This window comes from Vicia villosa, unplaced genomic scaffold (genome assembly GCF_029867415.1).
Source record: "Vicia villosa cultivar HV-30 ecotype Madison, WI unplaced genomic scaffold, Vvil1.0 ctg.000141F_1_1_1, whole genome shotgun sequence".
In the NCBI taxonomy this organism is placed as follows: domain Eukaryota; kingdom Viridiplantae; phylum Streptophyta; class Magnoliopsida; order Fabales; family Fabaceae; genus Vicia; species Vicia villosa.
Genome location: NW_026705032.1, coordinates 63,672 through 90,556, shown reverse-complemented (window position 1 = coordinate 90,556; position 26,885 = coordinate 63,672). Strand labels below are relative to the sequence as shown.

Below are 26,885 nucleotides of genomic sequence, written 5' to 3'. Positions count from 1 at the left end.
TTACAAAAGCCTCGCTTCTTTCGTTGTTCTAACGGAGGAATTTCGGAATTAGGAGGCACTATCATCTGGCCATCTTTTACTAACAAATCAAATATTTCTTCACATTTAGTGACGCCAAATGTATAAGTTTTCTTAGGAAATCTATCGCTTTTATCATTCTCTACTGGATTTTTTCCATTAGAAGGAGTGAGCAATTTGCAAGAATAAGGCGGTGCTTCTTTTAATTCAGCTAGGTCTATTTCGACCTCTTCCACGTTGTATGAATCTTCGAAAGATTCGCCGTCAACGTCTTCAGCTTCAATGTATGTTACCCTCTCCTTTTTGTAACTTTTATTTGCTCTGGCCTTTTCTGCTTTTAGTCGTTCGACTTGTCGAACCCTGTCTGCCAATTGGGCCATATCCCTTAGGTATTGGGTATCTAGTTTCTTTCTGATTGAATAATCTAGACCGCCCGCAGCCATTTCGACTAATTCATGTTCTGGGACAACCGTGAAGCATCTTGATTTCAACAAACGGAACCTGTTCAAGTAATCATCTATAGGCTCCGTGAACTTCCTCTTGATGCTAGCCAATTCTTTCAGACTTATCTTGGTTTGACCCATGTAGAATTGTTCATGGAATAATCTCTCCAAGTGTGCCCATGCGTCAATGGAATTTGGGGGTAAGGTTGTGAACCAAACAAAAGCATTTTTTGTTAGCGAACTAGGGAAGTATTTAATTCTCAAATCCTCGTTCCTTGCTAGATCCCCTGCTTCCGTCAAATATCTGGCTATGTGTTCCACCGTTGATTCACTAGTGTCCCCTGAAAACTTCGTAAATTTGGGTACCTTGGTACCTCTTGGTAATTCTGTTTGCATAATATATTCGGGTATGGGGGACGTGTAGTTTGGACGTCGAAGTCCAGTATTAAGGCCATTATTAGCCATTATTCTTTCAATCATGGCAGTGAGATTGTTTTCTGTTGCCAAATTGTCTCTCCTAACCCTATGCACAACTTCGTCAGGATGTTCGTCTCTTCCCACTACAACTACTCTAGGCTGTTGCTGGGGAATTGCTTGTCGACCAACGTTATTCGTTTGATTTTGAGTTTCTAAATCTACCACTTGATTTCGTTCGACTGGCGCTGGCCTAGGTGGCGGAACTGCGTTTCGAATTTGTTCTAGAACTGGGTCCCCTTCTTGATAGGTTGATTGGTTGTTTCTTCGCCTATTTTGCGGGACTCCTAAGAAATCCGCCATTCGTCCTATTTGCGACGATATTTTTTCATATGTTTCTACATTCTCTTGGTGAGTCCTGGCAATGTTTGTTGCTAATGGATTAAAGATCGACCCCAATTCTCTAGCAAGGACTTATAACATATCATGGTTACTTGCATCCATTTCCTGTCGAAATGTCGCCTGACTACTGGTGGTTAAGGGAGGTATTTGGGCAGAGAAGCCAGTGTTTTGTGCGCTTCGACCTATCGAACCGACATTAGGCGAAAACGCCGTTGGGTTAGGTGCAGTGTATATGGGCCCTGCTCCTCGTAATCCTACCATGTATGAATATGGCATTCCATATGGGTTGTTGGGTCTCCAACTTTCTAAAGCGGATGAGGATGGTCCTGGGGTAAATAATTGACTTGCAGCGTTTGTCGAGAAAGGTGGTATCTCGCTTGCGCCTGTGAGTGGAGGCACGATAGTCGAACTTGAGACTGGAACAGTCCCTGTTGTCCCTGAGGTATTTTCGGGTATAGCCTGGGAACTACCTATGGGTGTAGATCCTGTCGAACCTGGTATATCCTGCGCTCCTTGAGTAGAAGTCGAAACATGCGTAGAATTTGCCGCTACTATTCCTGACCCCTGTGGGGGATCTTGATCTCCCCCTCCACTGGCCACATTGATCATTTTCTTGTTGTACCTTCGTTTAGGAATCGGCTGTGCACTGTTGGTTAATTTACCGTTCCTAAGGTTCATACAAGGTCTTGATATTTTCTAGACAAAACAAAACAATCAATTAATAACAATCTGTTTGACATTGTCCCACTGGGCGTGCCAATTTGTTTACGGTGATTTCTGGTAAACAACCGCTAGTCCTCCAAACTATAAAATATACTTTGGTTACTCGCAGGATCGACTAGATTGATCCTAGGACATAGTCAAACAATTGTCTTTTGATATGATTTGGTTCATGTTTGTTTGTTCTGGCTTCGAAAAAACTTGTTTGTAATATGATCGTATGACTATTCATGTGAAACAACACTCGTTATACATGTTAATATAACTTTCGACAAAGAAAACATAAATAAAAGCGTGTAAATTGCAGAAATGTAAAGTGCAAAAATATAACGTGCTAGAATGTTAAATGCAGAAACGTAAAAATGCTTCGAAATGAAAGTTAAACGAAAAAGATAAAGAAATTGAAAAGATACTTGAATAAAGAAAGATACAAATGTATTTAAAATGGTGTTGGTGTCATACGTACATTTCTCAGCGAACTCGTTCTCTAAACACTTGATACTTGAGTAATTTGTGAGTGATTTGTACAAAATGAACACACGGAATCCTAACATTAAGACCCTTATTTATACTAATTTCGACCCTAACGGTCCTAAACTAATCTGATGCCACGTTGCTCACAAGAATCCCTGGGATGCCATCTGTCCTTGTTCGGTTACACAGACTACTTCGAAATTCAAATCCTCCTGCCTGAATCCTCTTTCGATACGTGGCAACGTGATCAGAACCGAGAATACCATGAAAACACGTTAAGCTTCAGTACCCTTCGTATTTCGCAAAACGTTTAAGTCTTAAAGATAATTCACTTCGAAGTAGCTCCGATTCTAACCATCTACACTCCAACTTAAACAACATCCTCGAAACATGGCCATCAGTAGCCATTTTTAATCTCAGAAATGGTCATCAGTAACCATCTTTCTTCGAATTCTAACCCTTCCAACAATATTTTCTCTAAACGAAATCTCCAGCCAACACCCATATGCTAATATAGTTGGTTCTTTGATGTATGTTATGGTCTGTACTAGACCCGACATAGCATATGCAGTAAGTCTTGTAAGCAAGTACATGGCGAATCCTGGAAAGGCTCACTGGCAAGCATTGAAGTGGATTTTAAGGTACATAAATGGGTCTCTGAACAGGGTCCTAATTTATGGTGGAGTCTTGGGTGAAGATAGTAAAGCAGCAATTGAAGGATATGTCGACTCTGATTATGCAGGTTGTATGGATTCCAGAAAATTTATTTATGGATATGTTTTCACCATGTTTGGGACAGCAATTTAGTTGGAAAGCAATACTTCAGAAGGTTGTTGCTCTATCAACCACTGAAGTGGAGTATATTGCCCTAATTGAAGCTGTGAAAGAAGCATTGTGGCTTGAAGGTTTTGGTAAGGAGCTGAAACTTCAAGGTAAAGGAATCACTGTTAAATGTGATAGTCAAAGTGCAATACACCTGTCGAAGAACTCAGCCTATCATGAGCGAACTAAGCACATTGATGTGAGGCTGCATTTCGTTAGAGGAGTAATCGAGCGTGGAGAAGTCCAAGTGCTGAAGGTTTCGACAGATCACAATGCTACTGAATGATCACCAAGTCATTGCCGAGTTGCAAGTTTTTCCACTGTATGCAGTTGATAAAGCTGCATGAAGAAAGCTAGTTGTTCCCTTGATGTTGTAGAGTTAGATCCAAGGTGGAGATTTGTGAGATATTGGATCGAACTCTAGTATGGTCGAAGGGTAGCTTCTTGGTTCGACAGGATTAAGCATGAAGTCGAAGGATGCTCACATGCTTGTGTCGAAGATGCTAGGGTTGTTAGCATGTTAAATTAGGTTTTAGTGTTTAAACCCTAATTTGTTAAGTTAGCTTGGTTATTAAGTTGACTTGTGTAATGGGCCTTGTGGAAAAAGCCCATTAGTTAGTATGAGGTTTTATTATAAATAGCATACTAGTCTCTCATCATTGCTAAGCTGCAAATCTTAATTTAGGGTGAGAGAGGTTATTTGTTATTCTTGTAAACTTGTAATCTTGTTTTCCAAGAGAAAGTAAAAGAATAACAGTTATAACCAATTCTTGTGTTCTTCTTATCTTCCGTAATTCCTATTATATTTTGTTCTTGACATCGTTTTTCACAACAATATATATATATATATATATATATATATATATATATATATATATATATATATATATATATAACAATTTACATTTATTTTCTATTAAAAATGGTGTAACTTAGCATGTATTTACACCCGTATTTTTAAACGGGTGTAAATTTATTAGACATTTCTTACCCGTTAAATTTACACCCTCCAATAAAAGATCTAGATCTAAATCGTATAAAAAATAGGTGTAAATTTATCTTTTTACACTGGTGTACTTAAAGCCGATTAGCCCTTTGTATTGTTACTGCATGTCAACATTGATCCCTCCCACAAACTCCCACAAACTTTTCTTAGAAACATTCATGTTTCCACTTTTTGATCTAACAAACTAACCTAATAACTAGGGGTGATCGCAGTGCAGTTTGGGCGGTTTTTATGAAAAAATCATCCGAACTGCAAGAGAAAAAATTGTGTCGTTTGATTTGGTTAGGTTAGCTTTTAGAAAAAAATCAAACCAAACCAAATCAAACCAATACGATTTGGCTTGGTTCAGTTGGTTTGGTTTTTTACAAATGTTTTATTGAGCCATACATACACGTATAGATAACAACGTAACTTTGTATTTAGACATTCGTACACTATCAAATAACAACAAAACTTGTCATATTTTGACAACAACTTTTCATTTAATATGTAAAAATTAAATTAGACAAAAGGGGAATAATAAACATAAAGTAATAGCATAAAACAATATAAAAATTATTATGATGAAAAAAAATAGAAGAGACGAAAGAGTAGTAAAGATGAAAAATAAAAAACAAAAGAGTTGAGATATTAGAGAAGAAGATGTGCGATAAAAACAAATTGAAATAGGGGACATTTGCATAAAAATGAGAATGTGAAAAAGAAAGAATATAGGAGAGTAGAGATTAGAGAAGAAGAGGGAAGATGTCTGTGGCAAAGAAGGTGCGATAATGCTATTAGAGATTTGAGAAGATCGGAACTGAAATCTTATGTGTAAGGATGAGAAAATTGTTTTTGAACAACTCTATTAAGTTGGTTTGGTTTTGAACAATCCTATTAATAACTATATACTTCTCGGACGTCTAGAGTTGTGACTGGAGCCATCACTGAGCTAAACGATGCACAATTATAGAAATTATTAACCAAATTCATGTGCCTAAGTTTTCAAAAAATAAATTCAACCGTCCAAGACTACATCCAATCCAACTCAGACCTAAAGTTCTGCTATCAAGAGAATGACTCCTTAGAGAAACAATTTTCAAACCACCTACAATCAAACAACAATTAAAATATCAACTAAATTAAACTACTAGCACAAATTGGCAGCAACTCATAACCAAAAATTGTCAGTTTTTTTTTTCCAATTTTTAAGACCAATTTGAGTGTAAAAGCTTGAATTCTGACATAGACTCAATTGATGTTCTATGTGCATAGGTGGTGGTGACAAAAATCCAGTAAAATTTGTTGATGGTGACAGAAATTGAGTCTCTTTACAAATATATAATCCTACTTGTTGCAAGGGAAGTTTATAGTACTTTACCTATAAGAGCATTGATTCTTTGGTGTCCACAAGAGAGTCTCAAATAAAGGTATTAGATGCAACAATGAAAGAAACAATGCATTTTATTAATACTAAAAGTAGCAAATATGTTCATCTTCAAGAGAGTGCAAAAGGGAACAATAATAATAATAATACATTATGTTGTATTATACAGATATCTTAAAAGAGCATAAATGGAAGTAATTACAAGAAATGAGCATGTAACTCAAATCCTTGAAGGGATGAGAGGAATATTGTTCTGTAAGTATGCACTGGCAGCAGCAACTCCACTTCCTAACTTCACTGGATAACCCACATCTTTCAGTATCATCTCCACACCAGCAAGACATCCCAATAGTTGCAACTGAAAAATATTCAAACAAACATTATCTATCATACTTGATTGAACGTAACTATTTTTGTCAGTATCAGACACCAGACATCAGAAGTATCAACATTACCTCATTCAGGTTGCCGAGGTGTCCAATTCTGAAAACCTTCCCAGCAACTTTGTTTAGTCCCAAACCTAAGCTCAAATTGTATCTCTTCCATGCCCTTCTTACAATTTCAGCACCGTCAATGTTCGGAGGAACAAGAACAGCAGTCACGGTGTCACTGAACCACTCTTCCTTCTGTGTGCAATTCTTCAAACCCCAAGCCTCCACAGCAAGTCTGTATTTACCATACAAAAAACCTCACATTCATTAACTTCGCCAAAAAGTTACAACTATTATGCTACACGGTAGCAGCTATTTGACAACACCGTCTATGATCACTTGCACAAAATTATGACTTACCTGGTTGCGGTACCTAAACGATTGTGCCTTGCAATAATATTGTCAAGTCCTTCCTCGAAAATGAGATCAAGAGCTGCCCTGAGACCATAGAGAAGCTGAATGGAAGGAGTGTATGGCCAATAGGTTCCTAACTTGTAGAATTTGAGGTAGTCAGCCCAATCAAAGAAAACTCTAAGTGATTTAGCAGTTTTCGAAGCTTCAAGAGCTTTAGGGCTAGCAACCACAAATCCTATCCCAGTAGGAAGGGAAAGTGCTTTCTGAGAACCAGTTATAGCCACATCTACTCCCCATTCGTCCATACGGAAGTCGAGAGCACAAATGGATGACACTCCATCAACCAGGAGGAGGGCTGGATGGCTGTATGCATCTGAGTATCCAAACTACAATGTCAGTGCTATTTCATAAACACAAAATAAGTAAAGAAAAGACCAGAGCGTGAAAATTCAAGGTTGGTGACTGCAAAATTATTTGAAACATCGAATAGGCGATAAGAAAATGTATTTTTTTCATGCTCACCAAGAAGTTGTCTGACTTTGGCCAAGTTATTGGTGACACCAGTTGCTGTCTCATTATGAACAATGCAAATAGCCTTTATGGTGTGTGCAGAATCTGAAGCAAGTTTTGACTCCAAAACATCGAGATCGGCACCACGGCCCCATTCACTTTCCACAACATCGACGTTAAATTTAAGTCGTTGCTGCTGATCAATCCAAAGCAAACTGAATTGGCCTATCACGAAAGACACAATACGATCTCCAGGAGACAATGTGTTTGTCAGAGCACTCTCCCAAGCACCAGTACCTGAACCCAATGCAAAAGCATTATTTGAATTGACAACACAACCATATCCAAATAAGGACAAAAAACAAATTATTTGCTCTTGCTGAACCAACCTTATCCCAATTTTTTGTAACCTCCAAAAGACCCAAAATAGAAAGACAGAAAACTTCAAAAAACACACAATTCAACCACTACTCTAGAATTCCATATAACAATTTTGCAGTCAAGTTTCATTTGGTTAGATGCAATAGAGTGCAGTTACTAACTAGTGCCGTCTTTGAAGACATGAAATACGGGCTACCACACAGAACCTAAAATTTTTCACTGTGTTTAACTCTGAATAAATAGAATCTCATAAAATATTTGTCATAAATAAGATTCTAATTATTTTTCACTGTTGAACCTGTTACTGACCAAAAATGGATGGAATCTAAGGATTAAATTTATTGGATTATCCTAAATTTCACATTGACAAGAGATAAGGTCCATAAAAAATTTATAAAGAGTGATAATCCACTCCTTAAAAGCTGATTTTCAAAGATGAGTCGGATCTAATATAAATACCTAATATGGTATCAGAGTCTAATCATTCGGACAATGAACCAAACTAAAATTATTCACATGCAAAGATTGAAGAATACCAGTTGTAGGGAAAAGAAACGGTGTTCCGGAAGTAGTCTTGAAAATCTTCTTGACATCCTCAAGTAGCACTTTTGTGAGAGCTGGAATTGCAGGAGAACGATAGTCCTCGTTGTTTCGGCTCATAGCCCGAATAACCTGGTCGGGTATGTTAACCGGCCCTGGAACAAAGAGATGGTTTCTTCCTGGTCCATTAACATAATCCATCTTCTTGCCTTTTTTTAGCACCAAAGAATCACCTACATAAAATCCATCATAAAATCAGAATTAACAACCTTCTCATAAAGTCTCGTTAAGTCAACTCAGTTGATAGCTATGCAGGAACATTCGACTGTAGAAACGCAGGTTCGAATTCACGACGTCTCACTTATTCAACTTTAACATGTAAAATTTCAGCCACCAACAAAATTGTTTTTACCAAGCATACTGAAACAGTTATATTTACTAAAAGATGTTCCATGTATAGAATTTTGATCATCAGCATGATTTCTTCACTTCCAAAAACACAAAACATGAGTAGTATATATCATGCATGAAAAAACATGAAATTGAAATAACAACATGGAAAATTAAAATTGAATACATAAGAAAAAGATAGCATGTAATATATGAAACAATAAGAAGAATGAAATGAGCATCAGTGAGTTTACCAGGGAGAACTTCAGATAGTTTGGTGAAATATGGCAGAAGTAAGAGCTGCCACTGCCCTCTGCTCTTAGTGGAACTTTATTATATAAAACTATAAATATATAAAAAAAGAATATTGTAAATCTAAGGTGGGGCCAAGTGATGTTCAAGTAGTAGATAAGGGGGATAAAAATAGAACCTTGGGGCTGAGAATGGATGAAATGGAACACATAAGTTCTGGCTTATATTTTTGCACTTCATATTAACATATATTCTTTAGCTTCATTTCTAACAATTTATCTATTCTCCTGTTTTTTTTAAATAGATAAATACAGTGTATGTTGAGAGTTTTTTTTTAAAAAAAAATTGTGTTAATTTTAATTTTGAGAAAGAAGAAAATAAGTTTTTAAAGAAAGTCATTGGATGATTAATATGATCAAATGGTTAGTTTAGTTAAGGTTAGGTGATGATTAATGAATATAATAAGGTGTCATAACTCATTGTATGTGTTTGTATTTGAGGGTTTCAAGTAATGTGAATTTGAAGGTTTCAAGTAAATTTGTATTAAATGATATTAAAATTATGAATGAACAATTAATAAGTTGTAAGTAAAAAAAAACTTACATTGCATTCAAGCATAGGAAGGCAGCCAGTTCTGATTTAAAATTGGTAATTTTAAAAAAAAATCAAATTTATTTTTTATGAATCGTGTGATTGAAATCGAATGGTTAATAGCACTTAAACAAAGTGAAAATGGCAAAAAGATTAATGGGAATTCAATTTTAATACTGTGTTATATTTATTATTAATTTTATTAAAAAAAATTATTTGAGTTAGACTCGGATAATTCAGGAAATTTATGAGAGTGAGAGTAAATGTTTATGTTAATGTTGAGAATCAAGTGTGAGGAAGAAGTCACACATTGATTAAAAAAAGGAAAGAATGAACAATTTATAAGTGAGAGAACCCACACACCTATTACCTTAAAATTTTAGGTGGAGATGTGGTGTGTCTCTCACAAAGGTGTGTCTCAAGTAAAGTATTGTATCAATAGTTCACCTAGGTCAAGACAGCCTAAGAGTTCAAAAAGTATTTGTAGAGATCCTTATCTATTAACCATAAAACAATAGTTCCCCTAGGTCAAGATAGCCTAAGAGTTCAAAAAGTATTTGTAGAGATACTTATCTATTAACCATAAAACAATCCTTTTGTTAGCTGCGAGAGTTAGAACCAATTAGAACTGAAAATAAGTTGAGTTGAGTCGAACTCGCCTCAGCTCAGTTCGACTCGTTAAGAATTGGCCGAGTTCGAGTTCGAATTCATGACGAACTATTTTTTCAGCTCAAACTCGACTCGTTAAGAATTAACCGAGTTTGAGTTCAAGTTTATCACGATTTTTTTCAGCTCAAACTCGACTTGTTAAAAGTTCACTAACATCTCGGTTTAACTTGTTAGGTTTATCTTGTTAGGTTCAACTCGCTTATTTCACGGACTTTAAATTAATATTTTTTAAATAAAAATATAGAAATAAAATAAAAGTTTTAAGATTGAAATTTATACAATGTTAATTTTATTTGTATAATTATTTGTAGAAATATTTTGTTCACTCGAGAATATAAATTATCAATTAAAACTGTTAGATTTAAATAAAATATGATACTAAAATTTAAAGCAAATCTTTAAACCTACTCTTAAAGACAAAATAATCTACCTCATATAATCGAATTGACTCATGAACCTAACGAGTCTAACTATGTATAGTTCAAGTTCAGCTCATTTAGTTAACGAACTTAGTTTTTAGCTCATACTCAGCTCATTTGGTTCATGAACCTAGTTCAACGACTTAATTTTCTAATCGAGTTTCGAACTATTTTTGAGTTAGTTTGGTTCATTGTCAGCCCTAGAACCAATAATCTTGCGAGAGTTGAACCAAGAATCTTTCAAATGAGTCAATTTATTACCAACTGAGTTAACAAATTAAATTGACCTTTTGGTAAAAGTTTTGATATTAAGAGTGTGCTCTTTTCAAGAATTTTGGTTTGAATCTCGATAGGTGTTAATAATATTTATGTTGGGTCAGTCCATAAAGAATTTTGTTATGACTTTAAACTGTTTCTGGTAGTGGATGGTGGAAATGATCCCCATGAATTAGGTTAGATAGTAAAATTTTGACAATATATATATAAGGGACGTATCAAATGAGAACTTTGGTTATTATGAAAACTGAGAACTTTTAATAAACAACCATACGATTTGAAATCAATATACAACCAACAACCAAGCTTTATTCCACTAAGTGGGATCAGCTACATGGAATAACTTGTGCCATAATTTTCTATTCAGGGTCATGCTTCTGTCCAAATCACTTTTCTTATAGTATTTTTAGGTAATTTCCCTTTAATTATATGACTTTATTCCATTTGATCGACTCTCATTATCACAGAATCTCTAGGTCTTCTCTCTACATGCTCAAATCATGTAAGTCGATTTTCCATCATCTTCTCTACTGTAGGTGCTACCCCTACACTCTCTCTAATTATTTCATTTTTAATCATATCATGTCTAGTCTTACCATATATCTAACGCAACGTCTTCATCTCTGCTACACTTACTTTATTCTCGTGCTGATTCTTAACCGTTTAACAATTTGTCACGTACAACATCGCTTATTTTACACTAATTTGATAAAATCCCCTCAGCTTAAGCGGTACCATTGCATCACATGGAACCCTTGAGACCCTCCTCCATTTCAGTCACACAACTTGAATTCGGTGATTTAAATCCATTTCTATTTATCTATCATTTTATATTACGGACCCAATATATTTAAAATGTATAACTTGTGAGATTATATATGGTTTCTGACTTTCACGTCTAAGTTAGAAATGGTTCTTCTTTTGAATCTACATTTTATATACTCCGCCTTAATTTAGCTTATGCGAAAATCATGTGTTTTTAAAATTCGTCTCCAAGTCTTTAACCTCTCGTTTAAATCCTCATTCAACTCTCTAAGTAGGATCATATCATCTGTAAGAAACATGCATCTTGGTACTAGTTTTCTGAAGTGTTCCGTGAGTACGTACAAAATTAAGGTAAAAAAGTATAGATTTAAACCTATTGAGTTTACAATATTGTCCTTCATTAATTACTAGGAAAAGGAATTAAGAGTAGTTTTTTTTTACCAATATAAAAAGTCATTTCAACAATAGTAAGTGAACCGTGGTTAAGAAATATGGTTGGACTTAACCCAACCCTACAAAATCAACTGGTAGAGTGAGGATTGCCCCGACTTATAAGCACATGTTTATGTCATACATTGTCCGATGTGAGACTCTTAATACACCTCCTCACGCCCAGAACTAGACAACTGAAGCGTGGAAATAAATAGTGGATGACCTGATAGTGATAACCATAATAAGTGGCCCACCAGATCTTAAACGAGGCTCTTGATACCATGTTAAGAAATGTGGTTGGACTTAACTCAACTCTATAAAACCAGTTGGTAGGGTGAGGATTACCCCCACTTATAAACACATGTTTATACCATATATTGTCCGATGTAGAACTCTTAGCAAACTGCAATAATAAAATAATAATGGGAGAATATTTTACAGCCATAATATAATTTAGGGAACATTGAAGTTTGAAGTTTTTTAACTCAAATGTTTTTTGAGGCTGAGAAAGCAATATGAGAGATAAAGAGATAATATAGAATGTCAACCACACTTCACTTGTGGGAAATGAAGCTAAATTCCAATCTCATTTGTTTGGAATCATTTGCAATGTTTGGACTTATCCTCTACATTGTAGCTTTGCTTGCGTGTGCTCATTGTTAGCAATAACAGCTATGAGTGTTTATGATGTATTCATCTTTTGATTTTTTCCTTCCATTCTCATATCCTTAGTTCAACATGATAACATGTAGGTGATTGGCATCAATACACGTGTGTGTGGAAGAAAAATATTACTTTTTAAAATCTTCATATAAAATGACAAAAAAAAATTCATTTGATTTTTTTTTCTTGGAAGATTAGTGCAAATCTTCATTTGATTAAGTTGCAAGAGATTTCAACCTCTTAAATAAATAGTCTGGCATTTAATCACTGACTCTGACGAATAGAAAAATCAGAGAATTTATGTTGTGTTAAATTTCGTATATGTAAAATAGTGATCCAAAATACTAATTCAAATTGGATAAAAAAATACTCATATTTTATTTGCAACTACACACTAGAGTGTTTATAAATTTTATATCTAAAGAAGATTCTTTCTCCACCCATCATCTTTTTTTAAACCACACACTTCTAGGTTTAGTCATAGTATTTCACATCTTTAATCTCAATCCTGTCAAATAAGCCCCTTGCAACGAAGGATTCATGCTTATTTTGTGATTGCAATACCTCTAACTAACCCTCACATGTGAGAGCTACTTATCAATAACTTTCAAAATCATACACCTTTTAATCGGGAATGATAAATCTAATTCAAACTAAAATGAAAATATTAATACACCTTTCTAAATCATACACCTTTCATGCTTCACTAAACAAAACTATTGAGTGCTTCACCATATCGAATGTGACAATTGGATTTTAAGAATAAGTGTTTGCTTTATGCGTCCTTGTGGGGTTTTCTAGTACTAGCATTGACTGTATGTTGAATAATTCAGACTACTACGGGGTTTGATGGAGCCATTTTCAGTATTAATCTCAAAGATGAGTGACTGGCCTACTGGGTTGGTTGGTATTTTGAATAGCTAGCTCTATGGCTTGTTCCCACTGGAAGATGGGAGTGTCATGATTAATCAACAGGAGAAAAATAGAGGATAGATGAAATCTACTAAATTAAATGAAAAGCAAAGAACGTTGGTAAAAATTATTTAACTATGGTAATCTAAATGCTAAATGAAATTATAATGCACCCAAAAATGAGAAATATTAATAGCCGTCTATGACTGAAAATAAGGAATAATACTATAATAGAAACTGATCAAGAAGCTGAGAATCAACTGCATTTACAAATGAAATTTACTTAAAAGACTTGCCCAATTTCGACAGGTTATATCAGAACTTGATACAATTACATTTCTGAGATATGAGCATCATAATTTGGATTGTGCGAACAAACAAGTCCAATAAAATGGGGAAACTTGGAATGTACCCTTTGTTAGGTTAAGGTATCTCTAGCGGGTAGAATTTTCTATTCAAGATTTTCACTATATATTTAATGTAATCCTTTGGCTCGTCTTCAAGGAAGTGTAAAAATCAAAACAAATGGGCAAGACTACATTCATCTTGCATTGTAAATGCCATGTCATTAAGCAGCTTCAGCTGCCTTGTTCAAGGATGCAAATCTATATGTAGGATATTGCTCGGATCACAGAGGAAACCAAAAAGGGATCTGCAATATCTTATTCCCATTGGTGGGCAAAAACTCCAGAGTATTTACAATAGCTGAAGCTAAGGGCAGAATGAACGCCAAAAGCCATTCTGATCCCACACAACTAACTACTCGGTTCCTGGAGAGTATTCTTGTCTTGAAGGACACCCACCAGGTTGAGTCTTGAATGGTTTCTCACCAGCAAGACGTTTATCAGATGGTCCTGCCCCAAGGATCCCCATCGAGTTAGTATCTAGCGGTCGAATTTCATTACTCGTGGCTCTCCGAGGTGGGGGCTGACCCTGGAAATGACCATGGCCATTATTTTCAGCTCTTCGTCTTCGTTTCCATGCCTCAGACATGCCTGTCCCATTAGTTGGTTTGGCCATTTGGTAGGCAGTCCCATTTTGGAGTCCCCTTTGCCTCTCCATATGACGAGGGAAATTATTAGTGTTTCCATTTCGGCTAAATGGACCAGATACTAACCCATTGGGAAGAGAGGAGCCAAGCCCCGCCGCATTTTGCTCCACTTTAAGTTTTGAATAAATTTGGCGAAGCCTCTCCCCTGAAAGATGGGAAAAGGTAGAAGCATACTCCCACAATCTTGTAGTCATTCCTGTAAACCAATAAGAGGAAGAAAAAAAACAATCATGCATTGAAGAATCAGAAAATGCAAACAGTGCAAGTCCTCAAAATACATAGGAAACCACTGGAGTTCTAGAAATAAAGGGACCCAGGCAAGCAAGAAGCAGACTCTTTTCCAAGAAAATTTTCAGAATGGGAATGAAGCACATACTATCTTGCTTATAGGGTTCGGCCTCCTGCTCTGAGACAATATGATCTATCCTTCGCCCCAGAAGCTGCAAGTAGTTACGGATTTTTGAAAGCACCTAATGTAAAGGAAGAAAGAGAGTAATTAGAGTTCTCAACATTTGAAATTGAAAATAAACATGCAAGAATGGATAGAATCCCCAACAATGGGTGAACCTTTTCCTTCGGAAGATCGGCACTGGTTCTCTGTAATCTCTGAAGACGTTGCAAAGTTTTCCCTTCTTCAACCATCACATCTTGACACCATTCCAACCATTTTACCTCCTTGAACTGCTCATATACTTCCTCGTCATCATCAGACATTTCACCCTCCTCTTTTACAATAGGTTCAACTTTTAGAGGTTTCTGAAGTCTATCCTTTCTTATTTGGACATCAACTTTATAAGAATCTGTGTTTTTCTTTTTCTCCTGCCCACGTGACAATGAGATGTCTACAAGATGTTCTTTCTCTTTCTTGGAAGTCTTCTTTCCAACTTTGCTGTAGGCATTTTTCACACCAAGAACAGCAAGTTCCTATATGAATTACTTGAGGAATTAATTAGCTTGAGCTATCCATGGGAAAAAATATGAAAAATGAGCCGAAAGTTACAAGTAACACAAATTTGACTGCATCAAAGCATATAATCATCAATCAAGTGAGAGCATGAGAGTTGAGAGGAGTTAATCAAGTAATCTTGACCATATAGCCATGCATGAATGATCAAGAACAGTTTTACTTGGATCTTATATTTGATCATCCATGAATCATTTTATGGTTTAGATTAACACCTCTCACTCTCTCAACTGATATACTTCCATATTGTTTGACATGTAATAAATTAGAGCATCTGGAGATTTTCTTTCCATGAAGCCTTTAACCCAATAAAGGAAAAAGAACACCCTCAGTGCATCTGCTTTGAATCATCAATGGTGCGCACAATATGTGGTATTATTTTCTAAAAAGTGAAATTCACAATGCAAGAGAACAATACTGAATAATATTAAAACCATATACCTGAGGCAAATATCAAGTAATACCAAAACAAATCATGAAAATATAATGTGAAGTGTACTGGGAAATGAAGCATGAAAAGAAAGAGGTACGGAACTTAAAGAACCTCATTATTGATGTGTAAGTCGCATATCAGAGAAAAATAACAAAAAGGAGGATATGACTGAAGCAATCACATACTTGCTCCAACAGGGCATTGGCCCGATCTCTCAAATTTGGAGCTCGCGGCAAGAAAGTTTCGTGGTGCTGTAGTTCAACTGGTGCAATTTTTTTCGTAAGACCAAGGCTTTCATCCATTCTTATCATTTCCCAATTACCAAATCCATGATAATGTACTCCAAGAAGCAATCTTGCATCATCAGCTAATAGCAAGTGAAATAGAATTAGAAAAGGCAGAAATCAACCCACACATCTGAATGAATATACAAATGGCATAGAGGATAGCACCTACTTTGATTCCATCCACAACCTTTTGACCAGTTTGAAGGTTTGAGATATGTTAAAACACGGAATTGTGCAACAGGATCTTTATACCGAATAATGCGCTTTGCTAGCAGTTGAAGTTCTTGAACACGGATAAGTAACTCGTTTGCCTTCACTGGGACACCATAAAAATCCAATAAAGGTCCCTGGATGCAACATTACATCCATTAGGCATCGTAGTAAATAATGAGAATACAAATATTAAATTAGCAACTCCACACAAGATTTATGTTATAGAAACCTTCAGATCCAGACTTCCAACTTCCACTGCTTCTCTAGAGCCATCAATCAAAGCATTGAAGAGTTCTGCTTGTGCTTTGAGCGGAGCTGCTTCTACTGCACCACCAACTTCAGCAGCAATCAAATTGATTTGGCTCTCATTCCCAAATTTCATTACCTGGTGATTGTTGGGAATGCTTATATGACATAAGATATACAAATTAGGAAAATAGGAAAAAAGGAACCATACATCATCATACACATGTATATTGTAGGCACAAGTTTAGAAGTTGAGACGTCGTTAGCAAAAAAAAAGGATGCACACTTAAGGGATTTATTAAATAAACAATTCAAAATATATATTTTTTATTCTGAGGTTAGCACAAAAATCAATTATTAGAAAGGAAGAAAAAGGTATGGCTATGGAGACATAAATGACAATAATTTTAGCTCGCTTGATTCATAATCAATCTTAGCCAGAGCAATGTGTGCATGCACATGCATATGTAATCTGCATTTTTGGTAATTCATACACTACTGTTTTGTGTAATCTTGCATTCTAGATCCTTTACGTTCTGTCTTCAGTTAGCTACAATATTCAATTATATTAGTGGGAAGGTCGGTAGAACTCCATAAACATCTTTAGCATGGCTCAGCATCAGTTATAGCAAGTTGAATTTATTTTATTCAATGTGATTCTATTCAGCTTTACTTCTCTCTGAACTCTATAATCTTTCCCTCGTTATCCAATTCCAAGCCATAAAACTTCAACAGTAGCCAAAAAAACTTTTCAGTAGCCACCTCAATTTCCAGTAAGCACACTAGCCTCACTGGTCTTAAGCCTAAAATTAAACCTCCCGCTTAACAGCTTGGGTATAACTAGAAGACTCCCAGTATTCCATTTTTATTCAGCTCAAGTATGCCCTGCCCCTACAGCCATACAAACTTGTAAAGTTCAGCGAGATTATAATGAAGTGCCTAGTTAGCCCCATTTTCAGGGCTGGTGAAGTCAAAATGGCATCAACTCAGTGAGAATGATAAGCATCAGAAACATAAAGAATTACCAGGTTTTCAAAACATTACTACCAAAAGTAATAGATTTTCAAAAAGGGAGATAACATGGAATATTGCAAATAGTAATAGAATCTTACTGAACGGGAAAAACGGAGTGCATCTCGTTTAGACAAATTCCCATATGACCAGCTTCTCACTTGGGCAGATGCTCCGTCAATCATTGGTGTTACATGAGCTGAATGCTCTGCTTTCCGACGTTTCGGAATCCGTTCAGGTAGTTCAATTTCCTTCTTTTTTCTTTTATTACTTCTTTCAAACTGATCATTCTCAGCATAGCTTTTGATATTTCTTGCAGCACGTGGAGCAAGAGTATTCTAAAACATAGGAAAATAGAAGCTAAGGGAAAATAAAAAATATTTTAAACAGGTAGCATACAAAAAAATGGCATTGTATTAATTGTTCACATATATATCATACAATTCAACAACAAACATTTAAGAAACACACATAAATTCATTTCGAGACCTTATCACATCCAGTGTGAGACTCTTAACACAGACAATTATAAAGAATACATCTTAGTAAACAGAATAAGATCAAACCTCTGCCTGAGCGACAGCATCAGCTTTTATCCATCGGCTCCAGAAAATTCCATCATCTTCATTATTACAAAAATTAGCAACCTGCATAGAAGAAAGATGAAACGCAGACACAGCTTGCTTACAAAATTTCCCACAACTATCCAAATCTATCTATCCCATTCTGAAAAATAAACCAACCATAACAAAGAAAGATAAAACAATAAATTGCATAACGCTGTCCATTAACTTGCCTTAAAGGCACTTAATAACTCGTGTGCTTGTTCACCCTCATTTTCCTTTTCTTCAACCTTCTCTGCTCTTTCGAGGATCTCATCTATATCCATACTTAACAGTCGCTTCTTGCTTTCTTCATCATTTCTTTCTTCCTTAAAAAGATCTTCTGCTCCAAATCTTAAGATTGCTGAGAGCTCATTCTGCCATGTGAGAAGCAAATATTTTTTATAAAGTAATTGTGCAAGAAACAAAACAATAACACCAAGACTATGCAAAGTAAAATGATGCAATGCAATGATCAACTTCTAAACGAAGACAATATCATCTGATAGATACACTTTCTTTTTCTAAGAAGGCCTCATAAAGTACAATGAAAGCATGTTAACCAATGAACATCGGAGTGATTTTCATGTATGTCCTTACTTTGTCAAAAAAGCTTCCTCCTTTTTTGGCTTCTTTCTTCTCCAGTTTACCCTCTGCATTTAGTTTTTGAATAACCAAGTGGTCAAGAACCTACAGAACAAAATATGTAAAGTTACTGACTACTAGACATGCCAACAAAAAATTGAATAATCTGGCGCATATATATATATATATATATATATATATATATATATATATATATATATATATATATATATATATATATATATATATATATATTGAAAAATAGATACCAAAAATAAAGTATAAATACAAGAACAGTACAGAACATAAAAGTCATAGACAAAGAAGATAGATAAATAATCATACCATCTTCTTCTTAGCACGTTCCAAAATATCTTCCTCAACACTTTTGCTTATAACAAATCTATATATGTTAACAACTTCTTGTTGCCCAATTCGATGAGCTCGACTCATTGCCTTAAAGACAAACGGAAAAATACGGTCAGTACTAAAAATCCTGTGTTGAGTGATAGAAAATAAAACAAACTGAATACCTGCAGATCATTTTGAGGATTCCAATCTAAATCAAATATTATAACAGTGTCTGCTGTGGCCAGGTTGATACCCAAACCACCTGCTCGCGTTGATAGAAGGAAGCAAAAATCATCACTGCCTAGTGCATTGAAATGTTCCATTGCCTGTTGTCGCAGCTCAGATTTTGTACTCCCATCAAGCCTCTGAAATTGAAATCCTCGAAGTGACAGATAGTGTGCCAGTATATCTAACATCCTAACCATCTGCATTACAATTCTTGTAACTTAGTATCATCATAGCAAGAAGAACGAAATCCTTCCAGCACCAACCCAGAGAATAAAGTATAATAGTACTACTCATGTGATGGGTTCTTATATGAATATATGGATGAATAGAGAATATATGAATAGAATAGGAAAAGAATTCTGTAATTGTATTATTATGGATGATCAATTACAGAGAAATAGTGGCAATGAAGATAACAAACTGATAGTTAATAACTATCAGCCCTTAAGCACGCAGTGCTTCCCTCACCAAGATGGTGATATGTAATCCTAATAGAATCCCTAGATACCCTCTTCGCTCTATTCCTTCCCTATTTTATAGACACAAACTTAGCTGATTATTTTCTCTCCCTCTTCCCTAATTTATCGTAACAATATAATTATAATAACAAACTCCTATAATTATAATAATAGACTCCCATAATTATAGTAACTAACTCCTATAATTATTCCCTCTATTCCTTTATTCCTTTGCCACGTCTTCTAGTATAAACCCTCCATTCTTTTGGCTTAGGCCCAAAGTCAAGCCCAACTTCTTCATCTAAGTCTCTATCAACACCTCGGTCCTTCACAACAGCCTTGTCCTCAAGGCTAAAATTTGGAAACTGCCCCTTCAGATAAGCATTGTCTTCCCATGTGATATCATCAGCATGTTTGTTCTTCCACTGAATTAAACTTTGAGGAATAGAAACACCTCTCAGCACATTAATTCTGGATCCTAACACCTTTTCTGGATAAAAGTCATCATCAGGTGCCACCTCTAACTCTGTAGGTAGTGCTCCTTGAGCCTGATAGTCACCTATAGCCTTTTTTAGCAATGAAACATGAAAAACTGGATGGATTCTGGAAGTGTCAGGTAATTGCAACTTGTAAGCTACAGCTCCCACCTTGTCCACAATTTTGAAAGGACCGTAATAACGAGCAACTAGTTTTTGATTAATCCTCTTGATCATTGACTGTTGTCTGTGAGGTCTAAGCTTCAAAAACACCCATTCACCGACATCAAATTGTACATCTCTTCTCTTTGTATCTGCATACTTCTTCATTTGTTGTTGAGCACGCAACAAATGACTTTTAAGCTGATTCAAAGCCTCGTCCCTTTCACTTAATTCCAAAGCCACAGCAGCTATCTTTGTTTCGTTGCTTAAAAATCTTAACAAGCTGGGAGGTGGTCTTCCATACACCACTTCAAAAGGTGTCTTCCCAATAGAAACATGAAAAGTAGTGTTATACCAATATTCTGCCCAGGGAAGCCAGTGAGACCAGGACTTTGGCTGTTCTGATGCAAAACACCTTAGATAACTCTCCAAACATCTATTTAACACCTCGGTTTGCCCATCAGTTTCTGGATGGTAGGCAGAGCTCATCTTCAATTTTGTACCTTGTAGCTTGAACAATTCCATCCAAAAATGACTTACAAACAAAGGGTCTCTATCACTGATAATAGAAGCAGGAACACCATGGAGCCTGACAATCTCCTTCACAAATAACTCTGCTATGGACTTTGCAGTGTAGGGGTGTTTTAGAAGGATAAAGTGACTGTACTTAGATAGTCTGTCCACTACCACAAGTACAGCTGCATAACCCTTAGATTTTGGAAGGCCGGTGATAAAATCTAAGGATAAATCCTCCCAAATCGCATTGGGTATAGGAAGGGGCTGTAGGAGACCACCTGGGGCAGTAGCTGCATACTTTTGTCTCTGGCATATGTCACAAGCTCTCACGAAATCTCGGACCCGCCTTTGCATTCCCACCCAATATAAATTCTCAGCCAACCTTCTATAGGTCCTGAGGTACCCAGAATGACCTCCTGTGGGAGTGCTGTGAAATTCTTGCAACAACAATGGGATTGAGGGGGAGTTTGGGGACAATACCAACCTGCCATGATAAAATAAGGTCCCCTGTTGCACCGTAAAACCTGGCCTAGCATCTGGTGAGGCCATTTCTGAGATACTAGGAACAATAATAGGAAATAGTCATTTCTGAATTTCATGGCCACTTTTCATGAATCTTCAATAGTAAATAATTCACAAAATGAGTAATCATGCTTGGCACTTCAGAGATTAGCAGTCAGCTTTTATCACTGCAAAACTGCTTGCCAGCTTTGGAATACATTGATTGATATTTTCTATGACCACCGCCCACTACATTAAATGAATCTTTATCTACTCATTCACGAGGTTTGGAGAAAATAAGCAAGTGAAATGTTAGTCTTATTTTTCCACTAGGTGTCATTCAAAAAAAAGTGAAATATGGTAATATACAAATTTTGAACGTATGCAGAACTTATGGCCGCGGAAATGTAAGGCCTTTTTTTCAACTTGGAACTCTATCCCTATTTAATAATTTAGCTTCAGTTCCAGGGCCATTTTTTTTAATTTGGTTTCAATTCTTTACAATAAAATTGCAGAGGCATTGCAGCAGCATTTTAACTTTGCTTACTGTACAGTTTTAGTGGAGTTTGTCTGGTAACATACTCTCTTCATCTCACTAAAATTCCTATTTTATTTTAGTGGAGTTCAAAATACCACACACCCAGGCCCGGTCTGACCATATCTAATGTGTGTGTCAAAAAAATGTTATGTTAATATTTGCATTAGTCTCTGTTAGATAACTTGATAAAAGATTGAGTCAATCTTATCATACAAAAGCCTATAGGAAGCAGAGATTAACTACTTATCCCGCATCCATTTGCTGTGTTGAGATTGTTGTCATTGGGTCACCCACATTTTTTCCTACCTCTAGATTTCTACTCCTAAGCATGAGAGAGGGTATAATGAGATTCCAAATCAACTTGAAAAATCATTCATCACACCAGTTGAGCTAATAGCTAAATGGGGTCAAGGTGGGAAAAATCATTCAACCAGCATAATAAAAAGCTAAACCATTGAGACAAAGTATGGCATAACATGATTGACCGGTAGATCTAAATAATTTTTATTAAGCACATTCAGTACACCAGTTTCAAAGACATACCTGAGAGAAAATCAGTACACGATGCTTTGTTTCACGCAATCTGACAAGTAGCTTATCAAGTATGACAAGCTTGCCACTGCTAAAGACAATTCTCTCTAGTTTACTGCTGTCACTACTTTCAGAGGCCCCACCATAATCATGGTCAGCACTTTCAAACAGGAAGGGATGGTTACAGCACTTCTTCAATTCTACCACAATATTTAGAAGAGAAACCTGAATCAATCATGCCAAAAACTTAAGTTGTCAGGCGATAGCATCAAGGTAGTCAAACACTAGATCTTAAGTAGAATCGGACAGCCTGTGAAAGATCGTTAAACTAGGACCGTAGCATGGCACTTAAGATCTTACCGAAGGGAAACTCGGTAATTTGACACATGCACACACACACACACAAAATTATGAAAATTATAATACATAAAATAACCTATATATCACAAAATTCAACCAATTTAATTAAGGGTTAATACTACTTTACCCCCCTGCCATATAAGCGAGATTCGGTTTACCCCCTCTTAAAAAAAACTTATTGGACAAACCTTGCAAAATAAAGATTCCATCATTGACCCTGATCAGTTTTTTTGGCCAAGATTCTTAGAATCTTGCCTACGTGGCATTTTTGGTAGTGCTGACTTTACAACACATAAGCAATGTGGCACAGTCAGCACTGCCACGTGGAATTTATTTTTTTTTTTAATTTTTTTTTGAATTTTCTTTTTAAAAAAAATTAATATTTTTTTTAAAAAAATTAATTTTTTTTTTAAATTAATATTTTTTTTTTAAAAAAAAAATAATATTTTTTTTTTTAAAATTTAATATTTTTTTACGTTTTTAAAAAATATTTGACAGTATCTGTGGATTTACGTACGCCTTTAAAAATACCTGCGGATTCACCAACGGATTTGACAATACCTGCGGATTTACCTACGAATTTGACAATACCTGGGGATTTACCTTTAAAAATACCTGCGAATTTACCTGCGGATTTACCTACGAATTTGACAATACCTGCAAATTTACCTGCGAATTTGACAATACCTGCGGATTTAAAAATACCTGCGGATTTACCTACGGATTTGACAATACCTGCGGATTTAACTACGAATTTAAAATTACCTGCGGATTTACCTTTAAAAATACATGCGGATTTACCTGCGAATTTGACAATACCTGTGGATTTACCTACGGATTTGAAAATACCTGCGAATTTATATATAATAAAAATAAATTTTAAAAATAATTAAAAAAACAGTAAAACAATTTTGGAAAAAAAATTTAAAAAAAAATTAATAAAAACGTAAATTTTTTTTAATTTTTCTAATTTTTTATAATTCTTTTTCAATTTTTTTATAATTTATATAAAATAAAAACGTAAAAAAAATATTAATTTTTTTTTTAAAAAAAAAAATTTTAAAAATCAACAAAATTAATAAAAAAAATTAAAAAAAATATTAAATCTTTATTAAAAAAAAATTAATAAAAAAATTTTTCAAAAAAATAAATTAAAAAAAAATAAATTCCACGTGGCAGTGCTGACTGTGCCACATAAGCAATGTGCTGTAAAGTCAGCACTACCAAAAATGCCACGTAGGCAAGATTCTAAGAATCTTGGCCAAAAAAACTGATCAGGGTCAAATTTGATGGAATCTTTATTTTGCAAGGTTTGTCCAATAAGTTTTTTTTTTAAAGGGGGGTAAACCGAATCTCGCTTATATGGCAGGGGGGTAAAGTAGTATTAACCCTTTAATTAATAACTCTTAACCATCATTCCATAATTTCACAAGTTCAAAAGACTTTGTTCAAAATAAGTAGACCAAAAAGCATGATAGTCATATAAAAGGCAACTTCAGCACGTAAGATCTTAAGACCCAGCATTCAATCTTGACCACAAAGTGCACGAAAAAAGTTTTTTCTCAGATCGTAGCACTTAAAGGCAACTTCAGCACGTAACCCAGCACTCGATCTTGACTACAGTGGATAGCATATTAATGATTGTATATTATTTATACGTCTCTAGTGTACACTCTCTTAGTCATCTCAGAGGCTAGAGGAGTGCTAGGATCACTCTCTTTTTAACACTCTCTTATTGGGTGAAACACGTGTGGGTCCCTCACTTTGGAAATGGGTCCCACATAAAGTGGTAGGACTCACATGTGTTATAAAAAGGTGAGTGTTAGAGAGTATTAGAGAGTGTTCCTAGCATTTCTCGAAAGCGCTAATATAATATTGTGATAAACCAACTATCCCAAAAGTTAAGTTGTTAAGCAAATGTAAATGAATGATTTTATATCACATCTCTAACAATCATAAAGTGAGGAAATGTGAATCTATAAATTTATTTATCAATGAATATTGCAGAAACAAGAGATAGACATTTTAACCTGATTCCCTCGAACTCCCTTGTTTAAATCATGAAAGTTGCGTTCCAAAATCCACTTATAATACCTAAATTAATGAAAACAGCAGCATCAATGTAGAAAGTGAATTTGTCGGAATATCTTATTTTCTATTGCCCTTACTGCTTCTACAGAGGAGACATATCAACCCTAAGAATACGCTCAATTTTGGGGGGTAATGATTTCTCTACGTCTTTGATAACTCTTCGAAGTATGTGAGGCCTCAATTCCATATGAAGACTAGCAAGCTAATAAATAACATGGGCACAACAATTTATACAGAAGATCAAGAGTGAAAAAACCAAGAAACGGATATTATAAAGTATTAAGAATAATGAAAAAATACCTCATTTTCATTGAAAGAACTTAGATTCTTATAGTTTTGAATAAATTCATCTTTGCTCTTGAACTTATCGGAATCAAGGAAGTGGAGCAAGGCCCTGAAAAGGTGGAGGCAGCAAAGTTGTTATACTATTCAGAGGAAATAAAATGTAAATAAAATTAACCATAAGGTTTCTTAAATCTATATAATATTTCTAGATCATTAAGCTATTTTTTCCATGTGATATCTCTAAAAAGGTTATTAATTCAAACAAAATATGGGCCCACTTGTGTAAGCTTTACAAAAAGTGATTATAATGTTGTGTAAAAACACTTATTTTTAAAAAGAGAAGCTATTTTTCATGTAGTTGCAAATTGCAATTATAAGAAGAAAAAAACACTAATTATAGAAGGTACTTATAATTATCTCCTAAACGTAGTATCTTGAAATAATCAAAAAACTGATTGAACATTCTAAAATTTTCAAAAATGATTATTTAAAAAAATAAAGCAAATGACTATATACTCCTAACTCCAGCCAGTTTCAAGGATATCCAAAAAATAAAAATTCACACTAAATGAAAATTAGTTAGTCTCATTTATTTTCTTAATGAAATAAAAATATAACTGCACTTCCCGAGCTTTGCCTTCACGGGAATTTGTTCCAAGGGAATAGAAGGTTAATTTGAAAATTAAACCTACATTAGTTGAAGGGTATTCTAGTAATAATACAATTAAATAGTGTAACTAGTTAAAGATTTGTAAATATTTTGAAGCACCTGGCATTAGTTTTTTGTTATACTCGAGAGCCAGGACAGTGTAAATAAACTTAATGACTAAATTGATTCGCTTATAGTATCTTTCAAAACCCAAACTGACGTAACCATAATCTTTCAGAGTGTAAAATTGGAGTTCACATTTTATGCATACTAATATCTTTGTAAACATTGTCCAACAATGAGTTGATGTTGTTAGAAAATAACAAATGGGTTCACAATAGATGCAACAAATTCAGATTAATCAATTTTGGACTAAAAAAGTAAGCAATATCGTCTTCATTAAGCCAACTTTCACAATAGAGGCAACAATATGTTCACAATAGAGGCAACAAATTCAGAGTTGCTTTTGACAAGTCTGGAATAAAGAAAAATGTTTTAATACCATAGCTCTTCAACACTATTTTGCAGTGGAGTCCCAGTGATCAGCAACTTGTTCTTTGTGTTGAATTCCTAAAAGATTAGGGTAGAAACAAACTAAGAATAATAAATATTTACCTCAATATCATAATCACAAGCTCAACTAAAATTAAGTGCGGAAGTTGCTCACTGAAAGTGCAGTATACAACTGTGCCTCACTATTTTTAAGTCTATGAGCCTCATCTACCATCAGATAGTTCCATTTGATCATTGAGAGTACAGCTTTATCCTTCAGAACTACTTCATATGTAGCCAACAGTGCATTGAATTTAACTGGCTTGCCAGCTTTGTCAATCAACTATCAAGCCATTAAAAGACAATGCCACCACTTTTCCCATAATAACCTTTTTGTTCCTTCAAATCACAAAGTGAAAAAGACTTATTTGTCATTTCATAATCAAGACACTTTTACAACTTCAAAACAAACAAGCATGTGCCACATGTCCTATTCTTCTCTCACTTTTTCCTCCCTTTACAAATTAAATTATTTCTATCTTTCCCTCTATTTTAAACACCTCATACATACACTTCACAATTTTTAAATTATATTAATTCACCAT

At 35.0% G+C, this 26,885-nt stretch overlaps 1 protein-coding gene and 1 pseudogene across 1 annotated transcript; both read right to left on the bottom strand.

Annotated features, from left to right (window-relative positions):
• Positions 1–5,724: 5,724 nt before the first annotated feature.
• On the bottom strand, positions 5,725–8,633 carry LOC131624583 (serine--glyoxylate aminotransferase). Its single transcript, XM_058895524.1, has 6 exons — positions 8,526–8,633; positions 7,878–8,114; positions 6,973–7,257; positions 6,457–6,823; positions 6,121–6,331; positions 5,725–6,023 (listed from the first exon to the last, which is right to left on the bottom strand). The coding sequence occupies exons 2-6, from the start codon at positions 8,080–8,082 to the stop codon at positions 5,886–5,888; spliced, it is 1,206 nt and encodes a 401-aa protein (XP_058751507.1). The 5' UTR covers positions 8,083–8,114; positions 8,526–8,633; the 3' UTR covers positions 5,725–5,885.
• A 4,855-nt stretch (positions 8,634–13,488) lies between these two features.
• Positions 13,489–26,885, bottom strand: part of LOC131624582 (protein CHROMATIN REMODELING 5-like) — a 29,423-nt pseudogene continuing 16,026 nt past the window's right edge.